Raw genomic sequence first — 23850 nt, 5'->3', positions numbered from 1 at the left:
GACATCAAGCTGCAGAGGCTGGTGGGAAGCAGGCCCTTCTCAAAGCTCACGTGACCCGTTCCCACTCACTCCGAGTCCTGGCCCTACCCCCCAACCAAAGACTGCTGCTGCCAAGGCTGGTAGGAGCCAGCCCAGGTCATGTCTGGCAGATGTTTGGTGTTCCACTTGGACTGGGTCCACCCTGTTGCCAGCTCCATCCAGCTCCCCCATTGCCAGGCAGTGTCGTGAATCAGCACTTGATGCACTCAACCTTTTATTTTATTTTATTGGGCTTGTCATTCATGAGGCTGCATGAGGGAGCCCTTCAGTTATTAATCAGGACATGGGGGAGGGCTGTGTGTGTGCAATAAAAGTGCACCCTGTTTTTAAACCCTGCCTTGCAGCTCTCCTTTAAAACCTTCCCCTCCAGCATCTCCTTTCTGTGTCTCTCCGGCAATTATTTCTGCTTCCAGCCCAGCCAAGGACACATTCACAATTGCTTAAACTCCTGGCATCTTTCTGCCTGTTGACAACTCACTAGCAGCCTCTGGTGTAGGAAGCTGCCAGACAGGGAGATGAGAGCAGTGGCCTCAGTCCACACAGTTCTGGGAATGTGTCGCTCAGCTCTTTTGTTGGCTCTCATTGTGAGCATGATTTCTGAGTCAACATTTCGCACACACAAAACATCACATTTCCGGGGGGCTTTTCAGGCACAGAGTCGTCTGCTCTGCTCCTCCGCTGTTCACACCTCGAGCACCACCAGCCCAGAGAGGAGCTGATATGACACATTATATTACCAACATCTCCTCTGTAGCACACGGCGCTAATGTACGCTAACACACTGGGAGGTCACCAGCTGGAATGTGCCAGATTAGCTCCCCCCGATATATTAGTGCCTCAGCTGCATTCCTTTCTTCCACTCCTTCTACAATTCAAACCAAAGGGAAAGGAGCGAAGTTGGTAGCTTATAACCCAGGCAGCTTAATGCTCATGGCTCCGTTATCTGCTAGGGTGAAATTTACCAGGTGCAGAGGACTTAAGTGTGCTTTGTGATGGCCTTCTGCATAAGAGTGAATTTCACCCTAGATCTTTAAGTGATTCCCCACACCTCTTGTTATTATTCATTCCATGATTTAACTAGGCACTAGAGATAAATTTACGATAAGAACACCCAGGATTGCTCTTTTAGTATTTCTTAAAGATCAGCACCAGTTCCCACCACACCTCCCCATTTCACTTTGAAAATAACATGGTCCCAATAGCCTCTAAGTGGTGGCTTTTGGGAGCGGCAAGGGATTGAAATGACTTCATCCAGCACTGGTGGCCCAGAGATCCTCAAAGCGATTTAGGTGCCTAGCTCCCACTGATTCCAACGGGAGTGAGATGCCTAAATACCTTTGAGGTTGTGGGCTGATGGCTCTACAGCATTTCAGCTCCTTGAGTGGTTTCTGTGGGTGCCACAGGTGTGAGGGCGTCATACAATAACACGGGCCCCTGAATGGTACATCACAGCTGAGTGGAAATAGAGGATTTTTTCTTTTTTTTTTTTTAAAAAGATTTTTGAAAAAAATGCATAACCCTTTTCCAGTTTTACTGGACATCCATTAAGAGCGCGACCCCCTGTCGGGGCCATCCTGGTGTGTCGAACTTCCCCCTGTTGGTTTATGTTGAATGGAATCACAGCTGCATTATGCACAGTTAAAGGGGATCATTAATAGAGACAGGCCCAAAATCCCAAATCTGGAGGGAAAAGTCTCCTTTGTCTTTTGGGGACGTTCTGATCCAGATTCAGTTCTGGGCTTGGCTTTAGCATGGGTCAGAACTAGAACACAATGCTCCAGAACTTTGGGGAAAATTTGGATTCAGACCCAAATCCCATGTCTCAGCCTCCTCTGCCTTCGTAAATAATGCTAACTTTGTATTTCTGTAGGGGTCCTGCACCCATCGACAGGGAACCCCTGAAATACAGCTGACTCTGGGCTGCAGTGTTACGCCATTCAGTGCTAGCAAGGGTACACAATAATTTCTAGGAAAGTCAGGAACAGATGACTGGTCAGGATATGTTCTCAGTGAGCTGGCTGGCTCTCCATTGCCCTGCACTGGGTGTAGCCATCTAGGAACACAGGAATCTACCCATGGCAAGGTTTGCAGATCAGCTCTTTTCACCACTTTGCACTAGAGTACAAGTGCAGGGTAATGGAGTGTCAGGCCCACTTAGGGCATGTCTACACTGCAATCACAGGTGTGACTGTGATTTGATCAACTAGGTTGAGTAACAACAGCAGTGAAGCCTTGGGGGCACAGGCTAGTCCCACGCACCCAGGACCACGGGTACCTACTCAAGCAGCGGCCGCCAACGCTGCTGTGGCATCACTGCTGTTGTTATTGGAGGGGGCTAGACCCAAGCTATCTCGGGTATGGCTACACGTGCTGCAGTCACACCAAGACCTCACTCTGGTGCTGTTACATTGGGTTTACACCCACTGGGCCTGATTCTCTTCTCACTTGAAACCAGGAGTAACTCCAATGGAGTCAAAGCATGTGCATCAGACCCACGATCTTTGCTATTGCTCATTCTAGCACTCTCAGGAATCACATGGGAGGGACACGAGATCTGGATCCCCTTACCGCAAGGAATATCTGCATGGCGCTGCTCACTACCTCGATGTACTGGTAATCAAGCAGGCATCCAGTGACAGTGATGACGTGATGGTCCTCGGGGGCCAGGTTTGAGTTCATCACCGGCGTCACCAGGCAGCCGGGCCCATTCTCCATCCACCATGAGCGGTGCAGCGAGGTATTAAAGGTCATGATGAAGTCCCGGTCCTATGGGAGAGGAACATGGGAACACAAGCACAGAGTGAGGCACCCCCTTTCTATAGGAACCGTTCCCCAGGAGAGGGCACTCCCAGTTCCCGGGGTATGATGGTGTTGGTTGTGAACATTTAGAGCCTCTATTCAGGGTGACCACTAGGAAGCGCACAGCAAGGAAGTAAGGATCTTTGTAAGCAGAAAATAAAGACAGTCCTGCATTCACCCTGACCACCGTGTCCTGGGTCTCTGTAATTGCTCTATGGTGTCAGCAATGGGATTCGAACCCACATCTCCATATGGAGACAATGACACCCAAAACAAACCATCAAAGGCCTGATTTTCAGAGGTATGGAGCCCTCCCAGCTCTTGGTGAAGTCAGTGGGAGCTGCAGGTCCACTCCCCAAAGCAGCACCAAGAGCAACAAGGCTTCACAGGGGAAGGGACACTCAGTGTAGTGCTCTGTCCCCTCATGCAGTGGCTGGGTCGCGGATGGGCTGATGAGCCTGCGACAGCATCAGCCAGCAGACCTGGGCCTTTTAGTGCAGGCAACAGTGGCTCATGCATTAAGATCCAGAAATCCCACATTCTAACCCCACTGATGCCACACCCTGCCCCACGGGGCGTGGCGTTACATTACAGTCCACACGTACTTCTGAACCGAACGATGAATCGTATTTGTATAGCGCATCGTTACTATGTCTCTCCTTGCATCACCAATCTGATTTATTAATAATTAGCAGCACCCCTGGACCTTCTCTAGCATCTTCTATCTTCTATTCAAGGATCTCAGAGCATTTTAGAGCGGTTCAGGAGTTTAGCCTTATAATCCCTGTCCAATGGGGAAACTGGCTCTCCGTCCCATCAGTGTAAATCTAGAGTTACTTCCCTGGAGTGACTCCACACTCACACACGTTACTTTTGTGCAGAGTTGGTCCAGAGAAGTTAGCTGTCTTGCCCCAGGCCACACCGGAAATCTAACGCACAGCAGGGACGAGAATCAGAGGAGCTCCACTGACTTCCATGGGGCTCTGTTGATTTATACCAGCTGAGGACTAAGCCCCACGTCTCTCCAGCCTGCCAGCCCTGTGCTTCCATGTCCTCCCAAAGGGCTACAGCAGCACAGGAGAGGGCAGCTGCATGCTGTACAATCACATGTGCCTGCAAGCGCATGAGCTGAGGACGCTGCGGCATCTTTGAGGTTCCTGTGGGATCCCAGCCTGGTTTTGCAAGCCCCAGGACTGGTTCCTTTGCACAAGCAGCACCTGTACCTCCCAATGTGCAACGGGACTGTTGCAGGTTCTCTCAGCACTGGCTACACCATGTGAAACTCACAAGATCGCCAGAGCATGTGTAACGCCGACAGACCCCGGTCGTCGTCGGGATCGAACCTGGGGCTTCTGGAGCTTAGTGCATGAGCCTCTACCACGTGAGTTAAAAGCCAACTGGCTCTTAGCTCAGGATGTAGAGCAGACTCATTTAACTCTCTAGGTCATCTCGGTGCCACTAGATGGGACAGAAGCCCACCCCAGAAGGTGTGTGGGTTACACATGGACTCAGCACCTGGAGAACCAGCACCATAACACTCCAGCAAAGCCCCTGGCCAGGTCCATTTCTTGGTTCTGAGACGCAGATGGATTCTCCTTCTCCCCAGCACGGTTTGATTGCACTGGGCAGCACTGCCAGTGAGACAGACACACCCCACCACGAAGGCTTTGCTCCTGGATGTCTCTGCCTGATAAGCCCATTGACATGCTTTGGAGCTCTCCATGGTTGATCTCCCTGAGCTTTTAGATCTCTGCTTCATACACAGCAGGCCTGCCCCTGCAAGACACGGCTTGGAAGGATAAGATGCTGCTCCTCTAATCCTCCCAGCCCAGCGCCTGCACCCGCCTGATAGCAGACTTGCAAGATGCAAAGCTGAAATTTAATTGAGCCAGCAATACATGGGCCGGGGCTCCCTTCCAGGGGTGACCAGATGAACGCACAGCACGATCAACACAGCTGCCCCTGCTTACAGAGCAGAAGTACAGATCGGACTTAAAGACTTATCACTCCTGCAGCCATGCTTTCTTTGGGTGAGCCGCAGGGAACACTCGCATCTGAAAGCGTTACTGAGGGCAGGTTCCCCGAAAAGCAGAGAGGCCTCTCCAGCATCGAGCGCACAGGGGAGTGGCTGCACCGCTTCGGGAGCAGAGAGCCACTTCAGTACCCTGCATATCTCCCAGCTCTGCTGGCGTCTGATATCAAACCACAGCAGTCTCTCTCAGCACTGCCAGGAGCACCGAACCCCGACGGCAGGGTCCGGACCCAGGGGAGTTTGGCAAAGAGCAGCCCCACAGTGCGCTGACAAAACTTTTTAATTTTTTTTGTGACAGAAATCAGGGTTTTTGTCAAAAAGGATTGTTTTGTGAAGAAAATAGTTTTTGACCAAAAAATGGGTATTTATTTTTTTAAAAAAGGTTTTCCCACCCCCACCCCCCCCCCAAGTTTTTGGCAACCAAAAACAGTTGGCAACATTTTTGATTTAAAGCCAAAAGTTTGGGTTTTGGGTTGTCAGAAGCCACACACACACACACAGTCAGTGTTTTGGTTTTTCAGTAAAAAGCAGATTTTTTTCTTTTCTCATTTTCACTGAAAATTTTCATGGGGGAAACGAAATAATTTCCCAAGCAGCAACAGGTGGGAGACTAATAGACGGGGACACCTGAAGACAGAACATTCAACTGGGCACAGGAGACCCAGGGTCTATTCCTCGCTCTGCTGCTGGGCGACCTTCACCAAGGCACTTCAGCCCTCTGTGCCTCAGTTTCTCCATCTGTACAATGGAGAAATGATACTAACCTCCTTAGTAAAGCACTGTGGGATCTATTGATGACAAGCACTAGATAAGAGCTAGGGGATTCTTTTTATTATTTAATACTAATAACAATGCCATTTGGGGGACATAAAAGAGGGCCCAAAGGGCCCCTCATGTTTCTGCAGATGCAGCTGACATGCCCACAATAGGCACCCAATGTTTGGGATGTTTGGGAAAGCTTTGCGAGCTTGGTTTCCATGTCTGCTGGGCTTCTGCACAGCCTGCCCCATCCACGACTTGAAACTGGAAGAGCCGAACTACGCACAGAACGAGACAGAGACAAGAGAGCAAGAGAGACTGCCACAGCCCAAGCACAAGTGGAAAGAGCAGAAATCTCAGGGAAGCGACACCTCTTTAGCAAAGAGGATCAATAACCCAGGTTTGCAGACTCAGGAGGCTCAGAGAGTTTCAAACAAGCATCCCGTCTCCACATCCCAGTGCAACCCTACAATAACAAACCGGCAGGTGCACGTCCTGAGGCTCCTTGGCAACTCTAGCCTGCTCCCAAGTCTGCACAGCCCAGTGCTCATAGGCAGCCCTACGATAACAAAACCGTGGGTCAGTCTGCGGGAGAGGAAAAAATCCCACAAAGAGAAAGTTCACTTTCCAACATCTACGAGGGATTCATGAAAAACCTACTATGAGCTTCCTCAGAGACGTTTGCAAGATGTAAGCCTCACTGGGCTCACTCCAGGCGAACTCCCTGGCAAACTCCTGCTGTGAGCTGCTCTGCTGTCCCCGCTGCTCAGCTGGTTCGCTGCCGCTCAGCTGGTTCGCGAGGCTCTGGCTATTTTTAAACAGCCAGGCTCAAAGAATCAATCCTGAAGCACTTACATGAGAGGAAAGTGATCAGTAACAGTCAGCATGGATTCACCAAGGGAAGGTCATGCCTGACTAATCTAATCGCCTTTTATGATGAGATTACTGGTTCTGTGGATGAAGGGAAAGCAGTGGATGTATTGTTTCTTGACTTTAGCAAAGCTTTTGACACGGTCTCCCACAGTATTCTTGTCAGCAAGTTAAGGAAGTATGGGCTAGATGAATGCACTATAAGGTGGATAGAAAGCTGGCTAGATTGTCGGGCTCAACGGGTAGTGATCAATGGCTCCATGTCTAGTTGGCAGCCGGTGTCAAGTGGAGTGCCCCAGGGGTCGGTCCTGGGGCCGGTTTTGTTCAATATCTTCATAAATGATCTGGAGGATGGTGTGGATTGCACTCTCAGCAAATTTGCAGATGATACTAAACTGGGAGGAGTGGTAGATACGCTGGAGGGGAGGGATAGGATACAGAAGGACCTAGACAAATTGGAGGATTGGGCCAAAAGAAATCTGATGAGGTTCAATAAGGATAAGTGCAGGGTCCTGCACTTAGGATGGAAGAATCCAATGCACCGCTACAGACTAGGGACCGAATGGCTAGGCAGCAGTTCTGCAGAAAAGGATCTAGGGGTGACAGTGGACGAGAAGCTGGATATGAGTCAACAGTGTGCCCTTGTTGCCAAGAAGCCCAATGGCATTTTGGGATGTATAAGTAGGGGCATAGCGAGCAGATCGAGGGATGTGATCGTTCCCCTCTATTCGACACTGGTGAGGCCTCATCTGGAGTACTGTGTCCAGTTTTGGGCCCCACACTACAAGAAGGATGTGGATAAATTGGAGAGAGTCCAGCGAAGGGCAACAAAAATGATTAGGGGTCTAGAGCACATGACTTATGAAGAGAGGCTGAGGGAGCTGGGATTGTTTAGTCTGCAGAAGAGAAGAACGAGGGGGGATTTGATAGCTGCTTTCAACTACCTGAAAGGGGGTTCCAAAGAGGATGGCTCTAGACTGTTCTCAATGGTAGCAGATGACAGAACGAGGAGTAATGGTCTCAAGTTGCAATGGGGGAGGTTTAGATTGGATATTAGGAAAAACTTTTTCACTAAGAGGGTGGTGAAACACTGGAATGCGTTACCTAGGGAGGTGGTAGAATCTCCTTCCTTAGAGGTTTTTAAGGTCAGGCTTGACAAAGCCCTGGCTGGGATGATTTAACTGGGAATTGGTCCTGCTTCGAGCAGGGGGTTGGACTAGATGACCTCCTGAGGTCCCTTCCAACCCTGATATTTTATGATTCTATGATTCTATGAACCTGGATTTTAAAAACTTCAAAATATTATCTTGGCAGCATCTTCTGGCGGTTGCCAAAAGAGAGGAATGCCCACTCCAGGCATCCTGCAGCGACACGTGGGGCTGTGTGGAGCAGACCCTGGTCTCTGGGCACGCATTGCCTGTTTCTCTGCATTCCAGCTCTTTGACAGCATAAGATTCCCCGGCTTCTTCTGAACACCAGTTTACAGCTCTCCCTGCTGCCATTAATTTTAACAACACAAACTTTTATTAATAATTTCATGTTATCAGAACGGGTTTGCTGAGATTTATGGCTCCAACGGCTGAGAGCTTTCGAGCAAACAGCAGCAGTCCCACATCTTCGCACAATCTGCACTTTTGCTTCGCTCCTTTTCCTCTTTGTGAGATCCCAGGGCCTGTTTCTCCATTGCCTTGTGCCCTGTCCTGTCATTTAAAGCAGAGCAAAATGTTACCATTGGGATCTGGTTGTACGCCCACTTTGCATTGATTGATGTAAATAACGACACTAGGTACAAAGCACAAGAGAATCAGGCCCCTGGAGCCTGAGGTCCAGACCGACCCCCCAGTGTAGAGCAACTCGGTCGATGGATGAATGATTCCGTGGTGTTCCCCCACCCCCTTCCATCCCTGCAGGTTGTGTCCACACTAGGAGGTTGTGCCGGCAGAGCTACAGTGCTCTCGTCCCTGGAGTGTCGACAGACCCTAACTGACGTGGCTGTGCCGGCTCAGGGGTGCACAGGGAGTCGCTGCGCTGAGTGACACGGAGCTAGTTGTACACAGCCCCTTTTCTGGCGGTAACCGCCTGTTAAGCGCCTGTTTCTCACTACAGTGACACACGGATGGATCCTGCGGCAGCTGCAGCGAGAGCCGCAGCCTTGGCTTATGAAATTGTGTTGTCGGATTCATGCAATCCATAAACTCAGGCGGCGCTAAGTGATTAACGAGCACCCTGAAATTCCCAATTAATCAGTCTCATTAATTTTGCTCCTCTACGGTCCACATTCCAATCCGCAGCCTCGTTCCCTTCCAAAGCCGCCCACCCCATCGCCCTCGCCACCCTGCCCTTCCCGGGATGCTGATGGATCTAAGTAACAGAATGGAAAGCCAGCAGCGCTATCCATCTCTGTCGGGTGGGGAAATGGAGCTGGTGTTTCAGAGAGTGATTTCGCCCATTGCCACTAAATGCACACATCCCTTTAGATTTAGTGAAAGTGTCACTCGCTGCCTTTCAGGGCAGGCTGGGGAGGGGGCACCTTGGTTGTTTTGAAGAGATAAAGAAGCAACAGTCGCCCTGCATGGTGTTTACATGGGAGATTACTCTGTATGCCTCCCTCCATGCGTGCTGCCAGCCAGATATGCAGGTGCTGGCACAGGGAAGGAATGCACGGCTCGGCCCCATTGATGGTGAGCAGGTTGTCTTGGGGGCTCTTCTGTAGCCATTGAGATGCCGCCGTCCTTCCCTGCGACCCAGAAATGAGTCCCTGTAGAACCCCGTGGGAGTGACCCTGTTTGGTGGCTCTCCAGATGCCGTTAGAAGAGGCATCAGTGAGCACCAAAGAACAACATGTCCCAATTGCTCTTTCTGAGGTGCGAGCACCGGGGTCATGTCAATGTGGGGTGGAAACAACCAGCGCGGCGTGAAATCATGTAGGTTGAATCCTGGCGAGCAGAAACCATCTCTGGTCTGAAAGAATCACAGTATGGGTCGTGTGAGGAGAAACTGTTGCCGGACAAAAGTACAGCAACCGGAATGCCCCAGAAAGAAAGAGTTGCAAGGAGCAGCCATCGTGAGAAAATAACGCTGCATACAAATCACTGGGAGGAGAAATCACTGGTGCCTGCACGCCATGAGGAGATCAAAATACCATGAGGAGAGACCATCACACCCAGAACCTGTGAGGAGAAAAATGGTGACCAAAACAAGACTCATGAGCAACCCTTGGACCGAGACCACTGCCTGTCATACTGACCATTATCGTCACGTTGTTTCCATGTACTCCCCTGTCTGTCTCCATCTGTTGTCTCTTGCCTTATTCTTAGTCCGGAAACTCTTTGGGGCAGGGACCGTCTTTGTTCTATGTTCGTAGAGCACCTAGCACCATGAGGTGCTGGTCCATAACTAAGGCTCCCAGCCTCTACAGTAATAATCATCATAATTAATAATAAAATCGGGGGCAGTGCCCAGCCCTTACAGACAGCTTGACAAAAACAAACCAGCGAGTGCTGTACAGTCTACAGGAGCTACCCCAAAAACCAGCATGTGCAGCTCTGTGCTCAGGAGAGACCCGACAATAACAAGCCACTATGCGCAGTCCAGGGCTCCTGGGCTCCCCTGCTGCACAGCGTGCTCGTCCACCCGCCAGGGCGTAGTTCACATTTTTACACAGAGTCCGAGGGGCAGAGACCTTCCAGCCCTGTGACGCTGGACTCTAGCCCATCTGCCCACGACCCGTCCCTTGCTCTGAAGCCTGCACTGTGTTTCCAATGCCTGGAATTGGTGCCACTGGACACACAGTGAAGAAGTCTGCAGTTTTCATGGGTTGTAATATGAAGCGAGTGGAGCACTGAAGATGAAAAGACATAGAAGGGCGGAGATGGTGGAGGGGAAACACACCAGCTCTTCAATTCTGGAGACATGGAGTGAAAGAAGTGGAGAAAGAAGTGGTTCGTGACTATTTAGAAAAGCTGGATGAGCACAAGTCCATGGGGCCGGATGCGCTGCATCCGAGAGTGCTAAAGGAGTTGGCGGATGTGATTGCAGAGCCTTGGCCATTATCTTTGAAAACTCATGGTGATCGGGGAAGTCCCGGACAACTGGAAAAAGGCTAAGGTAGTGGCCATCTTTAAAAAAGGGAAGAAGGAGGATCCTGGGAACTACAGGCCAGTCAGCCTCACCTCAGTCCCTGGAAAAATCATGGAGCAGGTCCTCAAGGAATCAATTCTGAAGCACTTAGAGGAGAGGAAAGTGATCAGGAACAGTCAGCATGGATTCACCAAGGGCAAGTTATGCCTGTCTAATCTAATTGCCTTCTATGACGAGATAACTGGCTCTGTGGATGAGGGGAAAGCGGTGGACGTGTTGTTCCTTGACTTTAGCTAAGCTTTTGACACCGTCTCCCACAGTATTCTTGCCAGCAAGTTAAAGAAGTATGGGCTGGATGAATGGACTATAAGGTGGATAGAAAGTTGGCTAGATTGTCAGGCTCAACGGGTAGTGATCAATGGCTCCATGTCTAGTTGGCAGCCGGTACCAAGTGGAGTGTCCCAAGGGTCGGTCCTGGGGCCGGTTTTGTTCAATATCTTCATAAATGATCTGGAGGATGGTGTGGATCGCACCCTCAGCAAGTTTGCAGATGACACTAAACTGGGAGGAGAGGTAGATACGCTGGAGGGTAGGGATAGGATAGAGAGGGCCCTAGACAAATTAGAGGATTGGGCCAAAAGAAATCTGATGAGGTTCAACAAGGACAAGTGCAGAGTCCTGCACTTAGGACGGAAGAATCCCATGCACCACTACAGACTAGGGACCGAATGGCTAGGCAGCAGTTCTGCACAAAAGGACCTAGGGGTTACAGTGGACGAGAAGCTGGATATGAGTCAACAGTGTGCCCTTGTTGCCAAGAAGGCCAATGGCATTTTGGGCTGTATAAGTAGGGGCATTGCCAGCAGATTGAGGGACGTGATCGTTCCCCTCTATTCAACATTGGTGAGGCCTCATCTGGAGTACTGTGTCCAGTTTTGGGCCCCGCGCTACAAGAAGGATGTGGAAAAATTGGAAAGCGTCCAGCGGAGGGCAACAAAAATGATTAGGGGACTGGAACACATGACTTATGAGGAGAGGTTGAGGGAACTGGGATTGTTTAGTCTGCAGAAGAGAAGAATGAGGGGGGATTTGATAGCTGCTTTCAACTACCTGAAAGGGGGTTCCAAAGAGGATGGCTCTAGACTGTTCTCAGTGGTAGCAGATGACAGAACAAGGAGTAATGGTCTCAAGTTGCAGTGGGGGAGGTTTAGGTTGGATATTAGGAAAAACTTTTTCACTAGGAGGGTGGTGAAACACTGGAATGCGTTACCTAGGGAGGTGGTGGAATCTCCTTCCTTAGAAGTTTTTAAGGTCAGGCTTGACAAAGTCCTGGCTGGGATGATTTAGTTGGGGACTGGTCCTGCTTTGAGCAGGGGGTTGGACTAGATGACCTCCTGGGTCCCTTCCAACCCTCATATTCTATGATTCTATGATTCTGTGAAATCCGGACTCCTTTGAAGTGAGTGGCAAAATTCCCATTGATTTCAGTGGAGCCAGGATTTCACCCCAGCCGCTGCAAATCTGGGTGAGGTTAAAAGTAGAAACCAAGTTTGGAGCCTTGGCATATTCATCCAGACAATCCTCGTCCCCCTCCCCACACAGCCACAAAGCTCCACTAAGAGAGACTCAGAACAGAGTTGGCCAAAAACCAGAATTTCCATCCCGCAGCAAATTCCAAGATTTTGAAATTCAACCTCACCCTAAATTCGGCTGAAAACCTGAAATCTCAGAATTTTTTACAAAAAGAAATATTCTGAAAATATTTTGTTCTGACCTTCTCAAAATCTAAAAGGTTTTGACTTTATTATTTTGGCTCATCCAACATACCATACAAGTCAAAATGATTACGTCGGAACAAATCATTTTGACCTTATTGAAATGAAACATTTAGTTAATTTCCCACAAAAATGTTGACAAAATCGCTACATTCCTGCAAAACATTCCAGATTCATTGATTCTCCACTTTCCAACTGTCGCTGTAGCTTTGTCGGTCCCAGGATCTGAGAGAGACAAGGTGGGGGAGGAAACATCTTTTATTGGACCCACTCAGCTGGTGAAAGAGACACGCTTTTGAGCACCACAGAGCTCTTCAGGGTTCCCCAGAGCTCTGTGTAGTTTGAACACTTGTCTCTCACCAACAGAAGTTGGTCCAATAAAAGATTTTGCCTCACCCACCTTGTCTCTCGTTTCCCAACTGAAAGATGCTCCGCTGGAAATGTTTTGACCAGTTGCAACTCAGGACTGGGATAGCTGGCGGTGCTGCAAGTCAGGGCTGAGGGACACCAACAGAGCTGTGTGTGCGGAGGCCAGGTGATGTTGCAGGTGACAACTGAGGTGCAGCTAAATCCTTATTCCCACAGAGTCTGAGCATGTCACCACCATCAATAGAACTTTATCCTCCCAACACCGCTGTGCGGTAGGGAAGTATCATCCCACTTTACAGATAGGGAACCAAGGCACAGGGCAGATTAAGTGACTTCCCCAAGGTCACTCAAGGACACCCAGTCTCCAGAGCCTCAGTCCAACGCCCAATTCACTACACCGTCCTTCGAACAGCAGCTGAGCTGCATTTGAGGGAAACATGCCGATCACTTAGCCCCACCGCCTCCCCCAAGCCAGAGCTATCGGCTCATCAGTCTCTGCAGTGCTACGGTGTGAAGAAAGAAAGAAAGAAAGAAAGAAAGAAAGAAAGAAAGAAAGAAAGAAAGAAAGAAAGAAAGTTGCAAACCTGTAAGCAGCTGCAATGGCACAAGTGGTGGTGCCCTGCGCCCTCCCACCCCAGCGCTGCTCTTCCCCAGCACCATGACCTCCATGTGCATGAGGAATACCAGACGTAAGGGGAAGGATGTGAAACCCAAGAGGCAGGGATGCCAAGCTGATCAATGGCTCTGGAGGAGCCAGCGCTCGGTGCCATTAGAGAGGTAATTACCTGTGACAGGTGTCCAACTTCCAGGTAAAAGCAGATGATGAATGCGTTCCATCCAACCCACAGCACCAGCCACACCGCGTACTGGGGAGAGAAAGAGACAGAGGCTCAGAAATGCAGAAGGGCAAAATGGCCCTTAGCAGCAGGAGAGAAAAGCAGCTGGGTGGCGTGAGACTTTGACAGGGGGCTCTGCCCTCGGGCAGGGCATTTGAAGGAGACCCAACAGCACTGAGATTTCTCCTGCACCCGCTTTCTGCCCTGAGCCAAATCCCACTGAGGTCAAGGGGAGTCTTTCTGCTGACTTCAAAGGGCTTTGGATCAGGCCTTACGCACATGTGCCTTGCAGAAAGAGACAGCTGCCTGCACCATGCATTTGGGCATGCAGAACCTGGGCTGGCGCATGGGCTCCCATCGCTGCCTGCAGCTACCCAGCATGCACAAGCAAATGCATTGTTTAATGAGTAATGGGCCCAGCTCTGCTTTCATGGACACCACATTTACACCAAACTTCAGTGGGGTCACTCCTGATTTAAACCAGCAGCAGCGACAAGGTGATCAGGCCCAGTGTTTGTAATCTGTTGGCCCCAAAAGCATGCAGGGCTCTGGAAGTGAAAATCTGTTATAATTTATCACATACCTGCAGCACCTTACAAATATCAACTAATTAACCATATAATGCCACACACACACTTCCAGGATGGGTGCATAGGTATTATTATCCCCCTGTTACAGATGGAGAAACAGAAGCACACAAAGCAAAGTGACTTGCCCAAGGTCATACAATGAGTCAGTATCAGATATGAAATCTCCTGGCTCCCAGATCTGTGGTCAGGACTCAGGATACTAGATTAAGCTACTCGCTTTTGCGCTTTATGCTAATAAATTGCAATTGAATCAACCAGAGAAGGGTTCTAGACCAACCTTCTCCCCCAGCATCGACTCCTCTCCCATCTAAATGCTCCCAGACTTCAGGGAAAGCCTGAATGGGATCTGAACATTGAAGCTCAGGCCCATCTCTAAAAGAGACCGGACAAAGTCAAACTAAACACACTCATCCACTCCTCCCGAGCCAGGTGTGGGGTGATCACAGGCAGGGTCCAGGAGGGGTTAAAGCAGAAAACCCCTATGATAAAGAAGTGGTTCCAGTAATTAAAATCAATGCTGAAGCCCAGCTTTACCAACCTTGTCCCTGTAGAGGCATTTCCACCTTCTCACCGGGGGGCCCAGTACAGAATAGGATGGGAGAGGAAATGCTCAAGGCTTCTCCAGAGCTCTTTGGCACAGAACGAGACACTGACTGTGGGGTGTACTGACTGTGAATTCTACCGTACAGGGCAGGATGTCACATGACAGCATTTATGGTGCTGTCATTCAGAGCACCAGCAGAGAAAGGCAGTGCAACCCATGGGCTGGAACAAGAGACCTCAGCCCTTAGTCCTGGCTGTGCTACAGACTTCTTTTGTGACCTTGGGCAAGTTGTTGATATGCTCTGTGCCTCAGTTTCCCCATCTGTAAAGTAGGGATAATAAATCTTACCCTCCTTTGTAAAGTGCTTTGAGATCTACAGATTCTGAGAGCTAAGTGTGATATTATTACCAGAGGAAATCATCTTGCAGCAATTGCATTTGTGCAGCTGAGAACAGAACTTGTTCTACAAAAATACCATGCAAGTCCATAGCACCTGACATCTAAGGATGTTGGTGCACTTCACAAACATTGGGAAGATCCTCCCATTTCCTCTTGTGCATTACAGCAGGACTGTTCTCCCTGTCTCACAGGTGGGGAAACTGAGGCATGGAGAGTTGGTGTGAGTTGTCAAAGACCATGCATCAAATCAGGGGCAGTGCTGTCACTTGAACCAGGAGTCTGGATTCCCAGTTCCTTGCATAGTTATTCACACCATGTAGAACAAGGATAATCATGGTAACTGAACTGTCCCCTGGGGCAGACAAGTGGGAGAGTTAGATAGGACGAATTAGCTGATGTTTGGCCTTGGCTACAGTCTTTTGACCACATTTCCCAGGTAATTGGCTGGGAATTACAGCATCATTAAGAAAGCTTCGGGGCTTGTCAGCACTGGGATTATTTATATGGGGCCTTGCCTACACGAGAAAGGGTTTGCTGATATAGCTGTACCAGTGACCCCCCTTAGGGGAGATGCAATTTATACTGGCAAAAGAATTGTTGTGCGGCCTAGTTTAAATCACTGCACTGGGGAACTGGTTTAAACTATTCTGGGGAAAGGACATTTACTTATGCCAGCACAGTTTTTAGGTGTAGACCAGCCTGAGGTAGCTCTGCCAGTACAGCTGCACTGATGCAAATCCCTTGGATCGATGTGTTGCACCCGTGTAAAAAGTGGCTGCACGGGAGGGGCTGGTGGAAATTTCCCACGAAACATCAAAATGAACTTACCAAAGCTCAGCATAGAATCATAGAAGATTAGGGCTGGAAGGGACCTCAGGAGGTCATCTAGTCCAACCCTCTGCTCAAAGCAGGACCAACCCCAACTAAATCATCCCAGCCAGGGCTTTGTCAAACCGGGCCTTAAAAACCTCTAAGGAAGGAGATTCCACCACCTCCCTAGGGAACCCATTCCAGTGCTTCACCACCCTCCTAGTGAAATAGTGTTTCCTAATATCCAACCTAGACCTCCCCCACTGCAACTTGAGACCATTGCTTCTTGTTCTGCAGTCCAAACACTTCACTTTGACTGTCTAGCTTGGAGTTCAATATCATATGACATGAGAGTCCCACCAATCAGGTGCAATCCGAGCCCTTTGACTTTATCGAAATAAAAGGTGGGGGTTTTTTTTATCAAACATTTCAGCAGAATCAGTCTGTGCCCATGAAACGGTTTCATTTCGTTGCATCAGACGTTCCACCAGCAGCTTTTCAACCATCTGCGCCACTGTGTGGCTGGTTTCCTCAGCTCCTCTGCTCCTGCCGCCCACTCCCAGGAGCGGGCACGGGGGAGGGATTCTGGAAGGAAAACCTCACCCCCATTTCATTCCCACCCTGCTCCACATTCAATCAGCTTCCCCTTCCTGTCACTTCCTTCCCCCAAACTCCCCCGTCTTTTCTCATTTTCTTTCTGGCCGTTCACAGGGGGGTCACTCTCCCTGAGCTTCAAGTGAACCTCAAATCTCAGAATAAGACTCTGCTCAAACAGCCAGTTTCACCCAGTTTTCTGTCTAAACCAAATGAAACAGCAGATCCCACATGGAGCCATAACCTGGCCTGGCGGTCACTTGAAACATCACTATAACTCAGCTCAGGGTCACTTGAAACCACACCCTAACTTGGCCTGGGGTCACTTGAAACTGCCCCTAACTCAGCCTGGGGTTACCTGAAACTGCACCATAACGTGGCCTGCAGTTACTGGAAACTGCATCATACCTTGACCTACGGTCACTCAGAACTTCACTTTAACTCAGCTGGGGTCCATCAAAACTGCACCTATGGCCACTGTAAGGACTGAAAAGCCTTAATGAACTGGGTTGAATCCTAAGTGTGCAATGAAACTCCAATCAGGCTGGCCACCTCCACTGCCCCCTCTTCTCTCTCCCGCATTGATACAGGGCTCTCTCTCCTTGCTGGAGCAGCTCACAGAGCCAGGTGAGGTCGCACAGCACTTCATAATAGCAGACAGGGGCAGGCCTGCTGGGAACCCTTATATATACACAGGGACCCTTAGTATTAACAAAGCTGGCGACAAGCTGCCTCTGTGACCCAATGGGAGGGATCTTTCTGTTGCTTTTGACCAGTCTTTCCGGGACCACACAGGCTCCCTGGCCTGCATCCCGTCCTGCCCTCTCCTCCATGAGGATCACGACGAGCCCTGAGCAGGGTGCTGAGCAGAGGGGGATGGTGATGCAGATGTGATTGACTTCCCCGTTTCTCGGGGGGCATGCAGGGCCTCTCCAGGCATGGATCTCCTTGGCCAAATCTGGGCCACTACAAATTATCATCATTACTGCTGAGTGCTGGCTGTTGCCAGCCGATAGCCCCCGAGCAGTAAAGCAGTAAAATATTTGCAGTGAGCCCCGCGGAGTGCTGGCCAAAGTGCTGGAAGTAAAAGAGATGCACTAGCAGGCAGGGTGCACCAGTCGGCCTCTTGGACCTACCATTATGAGGTATTTGGATCTGTACTGGATGGTCCCAAAGATGCCCAGGATGACAGCCATAATGTGTAAAAAATTAGCCAGGATGGGCACCCACTGATAGCCCAGGAAGTCGAAGATCTGCCTCTCCAGCGCTGCTATCTGGAAAAGAACAAAGGGGGACAGAGCAGAGAATTACTCATTGCACAGCAGCTCGTGGGACATTAAAGGCAAAGAGTATCATGTAATTAATGGGAAATCCCATGGACAATTAGTTACAATAGACTGAAATGTCTGCATGATTCATCATCCAGCGTCTGGCAAATACATCATGGCAGGGAGGTTTTATTAGGAATAATCACCAGCTGGAGTTGGAGAAGGAGGGACTGGGGAGACTTGAGTCAGTGGAATGGGTAGCCAAGAGCTCATAGGGTCAGCAGGTAGGAACCTCTCCCCATGTTGAACTGCAGGCCACAGGCTCCTGATTTGTTAAGAGACTGTGAGCAACTGCCTCCCTAGCAAAACTGGAATAGCAAAACCAATGGAACAATTTACCAAGGATCGTGGTGGATTCCTCATCACTGGCAATTTTAAAATCAAGACTGGGTGTTTTTTCTCAAACCTCTGCTCTAGGAATGATTTGGGGGAAGTTCTCTGGCCCATGTCAGCCAGGTTATACAGTTATACAGGTCAGAGTAGATAATTGTGATGGTCCCTTCTGGGACTGGAATCTATGAATCTATAAAAATGAACTGGCACTTTCCTGGCAATTCATTCTCTCCGGGCACATTTCACACTCAGCTCTCCAGCAGCAAGCCAGGTGCACAGACACACTGAGCTGATGGCAAAGAAGGATGCTCCAGAATGCCCTTCTTGGCTGCAGGGAAAGGAGCTGGAGCTTGACAGTGGCAGTGAGAGACAGAGGCATTGGCCAGAGCTGTGAAGTTCAGATCAGGGTCCAAACTTCCCCAATGATGGAAGAGGCTTGGAGCCATTTTTCTGATTCTGAGCCGTCTGATGGGGTTTGTCCTGCAGTGAATTGCATTGAATAGCAAGAAGGACTCTCCCTGCCAGCGGGACAGGAGGCGTGTAAGGAGATCTGGAAGCTGCGTTCCATCTCAGAACCACCGCATCTATGATATTGGTGAAGACAATGGCAAAGCTATCTTGGGAGCAGGTCTGGGCCCACAGGCAGCAGAGCAGTGTACAGAGACTACAGTGGTTTGGGCATTAGCCTGTGACTTAGGTTACAGGCCAAGAGTAGGGCTGGGCTTTGGAGACTCAAGCAAGGGGATAATAATGGAAGTGAGACTTGTCATGTTTAGCTCAGCTCATTCTGCTGTTGAAATGTCCTTCAATTACCTGCCTCTCTGCAGCACTGGAGGAGTAGTTGCTCTCCCCAGCTTCATCCAGTGCACTGGCACTAGGGTCTCTCGCTGAACTCGCCTCTTTGGCACAGACGAATGGGAAAACCCGGAATGAACTGCCGGGGCCAGATTCATCCCTGAGTTTAATTTGCTTCAGGGAAAATTTCCTAGCCCAGACTGAGAGAAACTCTGAGCTGTAGCTCACGAAAGCTTATGCTCAAATAAATTGGTTAGTCTCTAAGGTGCCACAAGTACTCCTTTTCTTTTTGCGAATACAGACTAACACGGCTGCTACTCTGAAATCCGTGAAATCAGGTTTCAGAGTAGCAGCCGTGTTAGTCTGTATTCGCAAAAAGAAAAGGAGTACTTGTGGCACCTTAGAGACTAACAAATTTATTTGAGCATAAGCTTTCGTGAGCTACAGCTCACTTGCATCCGATGAAGTGAGCTGTAGCTCACAAAAGCTTATGCTCATATAAATTGGTGAGTCTCTAAGGTGCCACAAGTACTCCTTTTCTTTCTGTGAAATCAATACAAAAGAACAGCTGGTATTTGTCAAGTGGCTTTCCGAGGGTCCTTTACGGGACAGTAGAAAATTCGAACTGTGCCACCTTTACCTCCAAATCAGTCTGTTACTTCATGATTCATTGCTCTTTGTGTACAGAATTCTCTTTGTTTACCACCATGATTTTTTAATGGCACGTGTCTGTCATAATCCATAAATAAGGCTTTGATGCGGTTTTAAATATTGCATAGTGATTTCTGAATGCATGTAAAATTAAAGACCGTCTCAGTATTTGTTTCTCTGCCTACTATTCCATTCTTTATTTAGTTCTGTTTTTGTTATTGGCTTCAGGCCTATTATCCTTAATTACAGAATTCATTTTAGATAAGGTTTGAAAGAGGGGGCAGCCTTGCCAACTCCCTGATTTCGTCACCAGATACTTAGTGTTTTTCTTAAAATCCGAGCACCTGGAGTCACAGCATTAGATGGGAATCACATCTCTCATATATATACATATGGTGGCTGTAGAGAAAAGCTTGAAAACACGACTCCTAAAGGTTCAAATACCCGTGTGCAAGGAAAATAAATACTTTACTAATTTTAAGCCAATCTCATGTTTTTTGGCCATGATTCCTGGCATTTGGTGTTGGGTTTGTGTCTCTATCTCTCTATCTAAGTGTCCCCACTGACGCTTATACATGTTGGCTGAAAAGCTTTAAACCCTGATCCTGCAATTTCTTGCATCCTGGAGGAGTGCTGTGCCTGCATGCAAAAAGTAGCAGGAGTTGGGCCTTAGCCTTCAATTATGTGGGGCAGGAGCATCTGACACCTAGTGATCTCGACCATGACTGTGCTAAAGTGAAAAGGGGCATTTGGAAATGTGTTTCCCTGAGCTGCAGCCTGAGATTTTTAAATGCAAGTGTCTGGATCAACCCCATCACTAGGGGGATGCAGTTGCGGGCAAGTCACTTCCCCTCTCTGTGCCTCAGTTTCTCCATCTGTAAAATGGGGACAATGATACTGCCTCTTTTGTAAAGCCCTTTGAGATCTACTGATGCCAAGGGGTATATAAGAGCTAGGGATTATTATTATTATTCGGCAACTGCCCCAGGAGCAGCTAGCTCTGTGTAAGGGACTGCACAGGTCTCTCCAGCCAGTTGCAAAATAACTTCCCCTTCCCTGTATTGTCTATGGTTTGTAACATGAGGAAATCTTAGAGCCGGTCAACACTGTTTGCACAAAAATGTTTCTCATTCAAAAAAAGGGGTGATGTCAAAAATGAAAATTTTCACAACCACCCCCCCCCCACCTCTTGTGCTTTTGAAAAAAATATTTGGATTTTCATTGAAAAACCAAAAACCTACATTTGGGGCTGGGGGTCATTTTCTGGTCAGCTCTAGAAAATACACTTAGACTTTACAATTTTGGATCTAATGGAGAACTAGTGGTATATAATACACACGCACATCCGCCCACACATCCCGAGTCTATCAGAGCTGCATGGAATTTATTGCAAACCTCCTGCATTGCTTCATAAATGACATACAGCATCAGGTAGCAAGGAAACGCAGAGAACAGACTCTTAAAACACAATTCTTCTGGTTCTGTACAGGTCTTAGCACAGTCAGGCCCTCGTCCGTGGCCCTTAGGCGCTATTGCAATACAAATAATAAATAACAAGACCCTTAAAATGGAACCAAAGAGCTTTTCTTGGTGATGGAGTAATAGGGTGCAAAGAGGTTTCCGCTGCAAAAACCTGTCCCAGTGAATATGCTGCATGCAGATCATGCAATGCATTTGCTGTGTCTGCTCAGCAAAGAGAAGCATGAGGGCAGTTCTGCCCAGGGGCTCTGTTCAGATGGGTTTTGCTACCGTGTCCAGGAATGAATTGCAGCTCCATATTTACGATCAACTAGATGGATTAAATTAACTACCAGGATCTCTCTCACCCCTTTACTGCTTGACAGAGACCACTCCCAGTTCTAGCCCAACCTCATTGTTACCACAATTTTATCACGTCTCAAATTTGGGGTTGTTCTTAAAGTCCGGGGCTTGGAGATGAGAGACTCTCCGTTTCATTTAAGAAGAGTAAGGGCCAGCTTTGCAAAGGTATTTAAGCACTTAAAGGTTCAGCCAGGCATCTAGTGAGATTTACAAACATCTAAGCAGGTTGGGGGCTTGCTTCACATTGAAAGTTGATTGGAGGTAGGTACATAACTCCTATAGGCACATCTGTAACTCCCAGTCAGCACCGAAAGGGAAAATGCCATTTCACAGAAACCAAAACAACCAGCAGGAACATGTCAATTTCAATGAAATTTTGTTTTGATTTTTGTTTTTAAAAAAAGCATTTCCATAGGGTTGAAACCTTCCGTTTGGACATTTTTGGCAAGGCCCATTTCAACTTTTCATTTCAAAATCACTTTTTGTTTTAAATTTTATTTTATTTTCTAGTATAAAAACATTTAAAAATTGAAACATGTCACAGTAACAATGAACGGTTTTGATTGACGTAAAATGATTTTTTTTTTCATTTCACTTTGCAGGACATTTCAAAATTCTTTGTATTTTGTTCTGATCTGAAATGAAAGTGAATTTAGAAATGGCAGAACTTCCCATGAAATGGCAATTCCAGTTCCTGCCTATCTCTACTAAATCCCTTTGTAGACCTGGCCCCAAGTTTCTAGCCCCTGTGGCTGCAGAGAAAAGCTGGCAAATATGAACATTAAAGGCTCAGAACCTTAAAAGTACAGAAACATATTCATCTCACGATTTTGAAAACAATTTCATGAATGTTTGGGGCCAGAGATGATTTCTGAATGCTTGGAGCGGGCAGTACATCAAAGGATCTCCCTTTGCATTTCTCTGCAGCCCATTTTGAAAGAGGAAGTACATTGGGGTCACTAGATGCTGCTCAAGCACTTTCCTTCCAACCAAATCCATCTGTCGCATGTGCTGGAGTGTTCTCATAACAGCTGAGTCCAGGCCAGGGCTAAGGGAGACCCTGTGCAGTTACATTAGGAGCCAGGGAGAACCACAGGGTCTGTCTACGTCCAGCAGCCTCAATAAAGAATCCTCTTTTCATTTATATGCATCAGAGTCCAGTTCTGTCTCTCCGCTTTCTCAGGTATATCTCACTACACCCCAGTTTTACCCTGCTCAGTATCACAGGCTTTGATGTGTTTCTGTATGGAGCTATATTACGTGTCTGGCAAGCTATACACGGAGGCATTATGGCATGGTGGACAGCACACTGTACTAGGACTCTTGGGATCTATTCCCACCTTAGTCCTAGATGGCCTGGGGCAAGCTGCTGCCTCGCTCTGTGACTCAGTTTCCCCAGTAATATCAGGTTTACCTCCTTTGTAAAGTGCACTGAGCACTTCTGGTGAATAGCACTGAATAGAGGCTAGGGGTTATTGTTACTTTGCACCCCATATAACTTCTCAAACCAACACTTCAAACCTCCCCACCTCTCAGACCTCATTTGGCTGGAGTAAGCATTTTCTATAGCTGAATTATAACTGTACAGTAAACAATGAGTTTATCGTGAAAAGCCCAATGGGACACGAGCCCCCAAATCCCCTCTTGCTTCTCCGTGGCCCTACCAGGCAATTGCTCCAAGCGGAGTGAAGTTCAGTGGGGGAATGATCAGGGACAGTGCTGCTGAGGAGAATTTACTGCAAACCAAAACGACTTAGACAAAAATCAACACAGAGCGCTGGCCAATTTCATTAGTTGGAGGGACGCAAGCTGAATTGCTTTAGATTGCTGCATTTAATGGGCTGAGTGAAATGCGTGTGTCACTGGCTAACAAGTGTTATTTATGCTTCAGGTTAGGGGTACCTTTATCAGCTGGGCTACCAGGATTTAGTGCCCCTCCTCCCCCACTCAGCAATCCAAGGTGAGAAGTGAAGTCTCCTGCCTGGAGAAACGGGTCTGTGAGGAAGCAGCAGCTGATCCTGGTTGTGGTGCCTGGTGAGCAGACTCCCGAGTGGAATGTTAACCAGTGATTGGGGTTCCATGGTGATGGGGGACATTCCCTGGAACGGGTTAATTTGCAGCTTCATTTGAGAGGAAGGAAGATTGGGCTGGTGGGGATAGGCTTGCCACCTTTCTAATGGCTGGAAATGGGACTCTTGAGTCCACCTCTTCACTTGAGGCCTCGCCCCCTTCTCCACCTCCCCCTTCCCCTGACAGATTAAAAAAACCAGACATCGGGGCTTGTCAAATGGCACCCGGACAAACAAGCCAAAACCCAGACTGGAGGGGTGGCAGTCTTAGGTGGAGGAAGGGAACTCACATCCCTTTAACAGTGACTCCCAACTGGAAAGGGAGCAGGGTCTAGTGGGTAGAATCTGGGGCTCAGA

At 48.6% G+C, this 23850-nt stretch overlaps 1 protein-coding gene across 1 annotated transcript in view; it reads right to left on the bottom strand.

Annotated features, from left to right (window-relative positions):
- Positions 1-23850, bottom strand: part of NKAIN1 (sodium/potassium transporting ATPase interacting 1) — a 207830-nt gene that overhangs the window by 44052 nt on the left and 139928 nt on the right. The window contains exons 2-4 of the mRNA XM_074934170.1: positions 17633-17770; positions 13509-13589; positions 2608-2805 (exon numbers count right to left, since the gene is read on the bottom strand). Of these exons, the coding sequence (XP_074790271.1) occupies positions 2608-2805; positions 13509-13589; positions 17633-17770 (417 nt within the window). The remainder of the gene's footprint in view (positions 1-2607; positions 2806-13508; positions 13590-17632; positions 17771-23850) is intronic.

The sequence above is a fragment of the Natator depressus genome, chromosome 19 (assembly GCF_965152275.1).
Source record: "Natator depressus isolate rNatDep1 chromosome 19, rNatDep2.hap1, whole genome shotgun sequence".
Classification (NCBI taxonomy): Eukaryota; Metazoa; Chordata; order Testudines; family Cheloniidae; genus Natator; species Natator depressus.
This window is presented reverse-complemented; position numbering and strand designations above follow the sequence as displayed.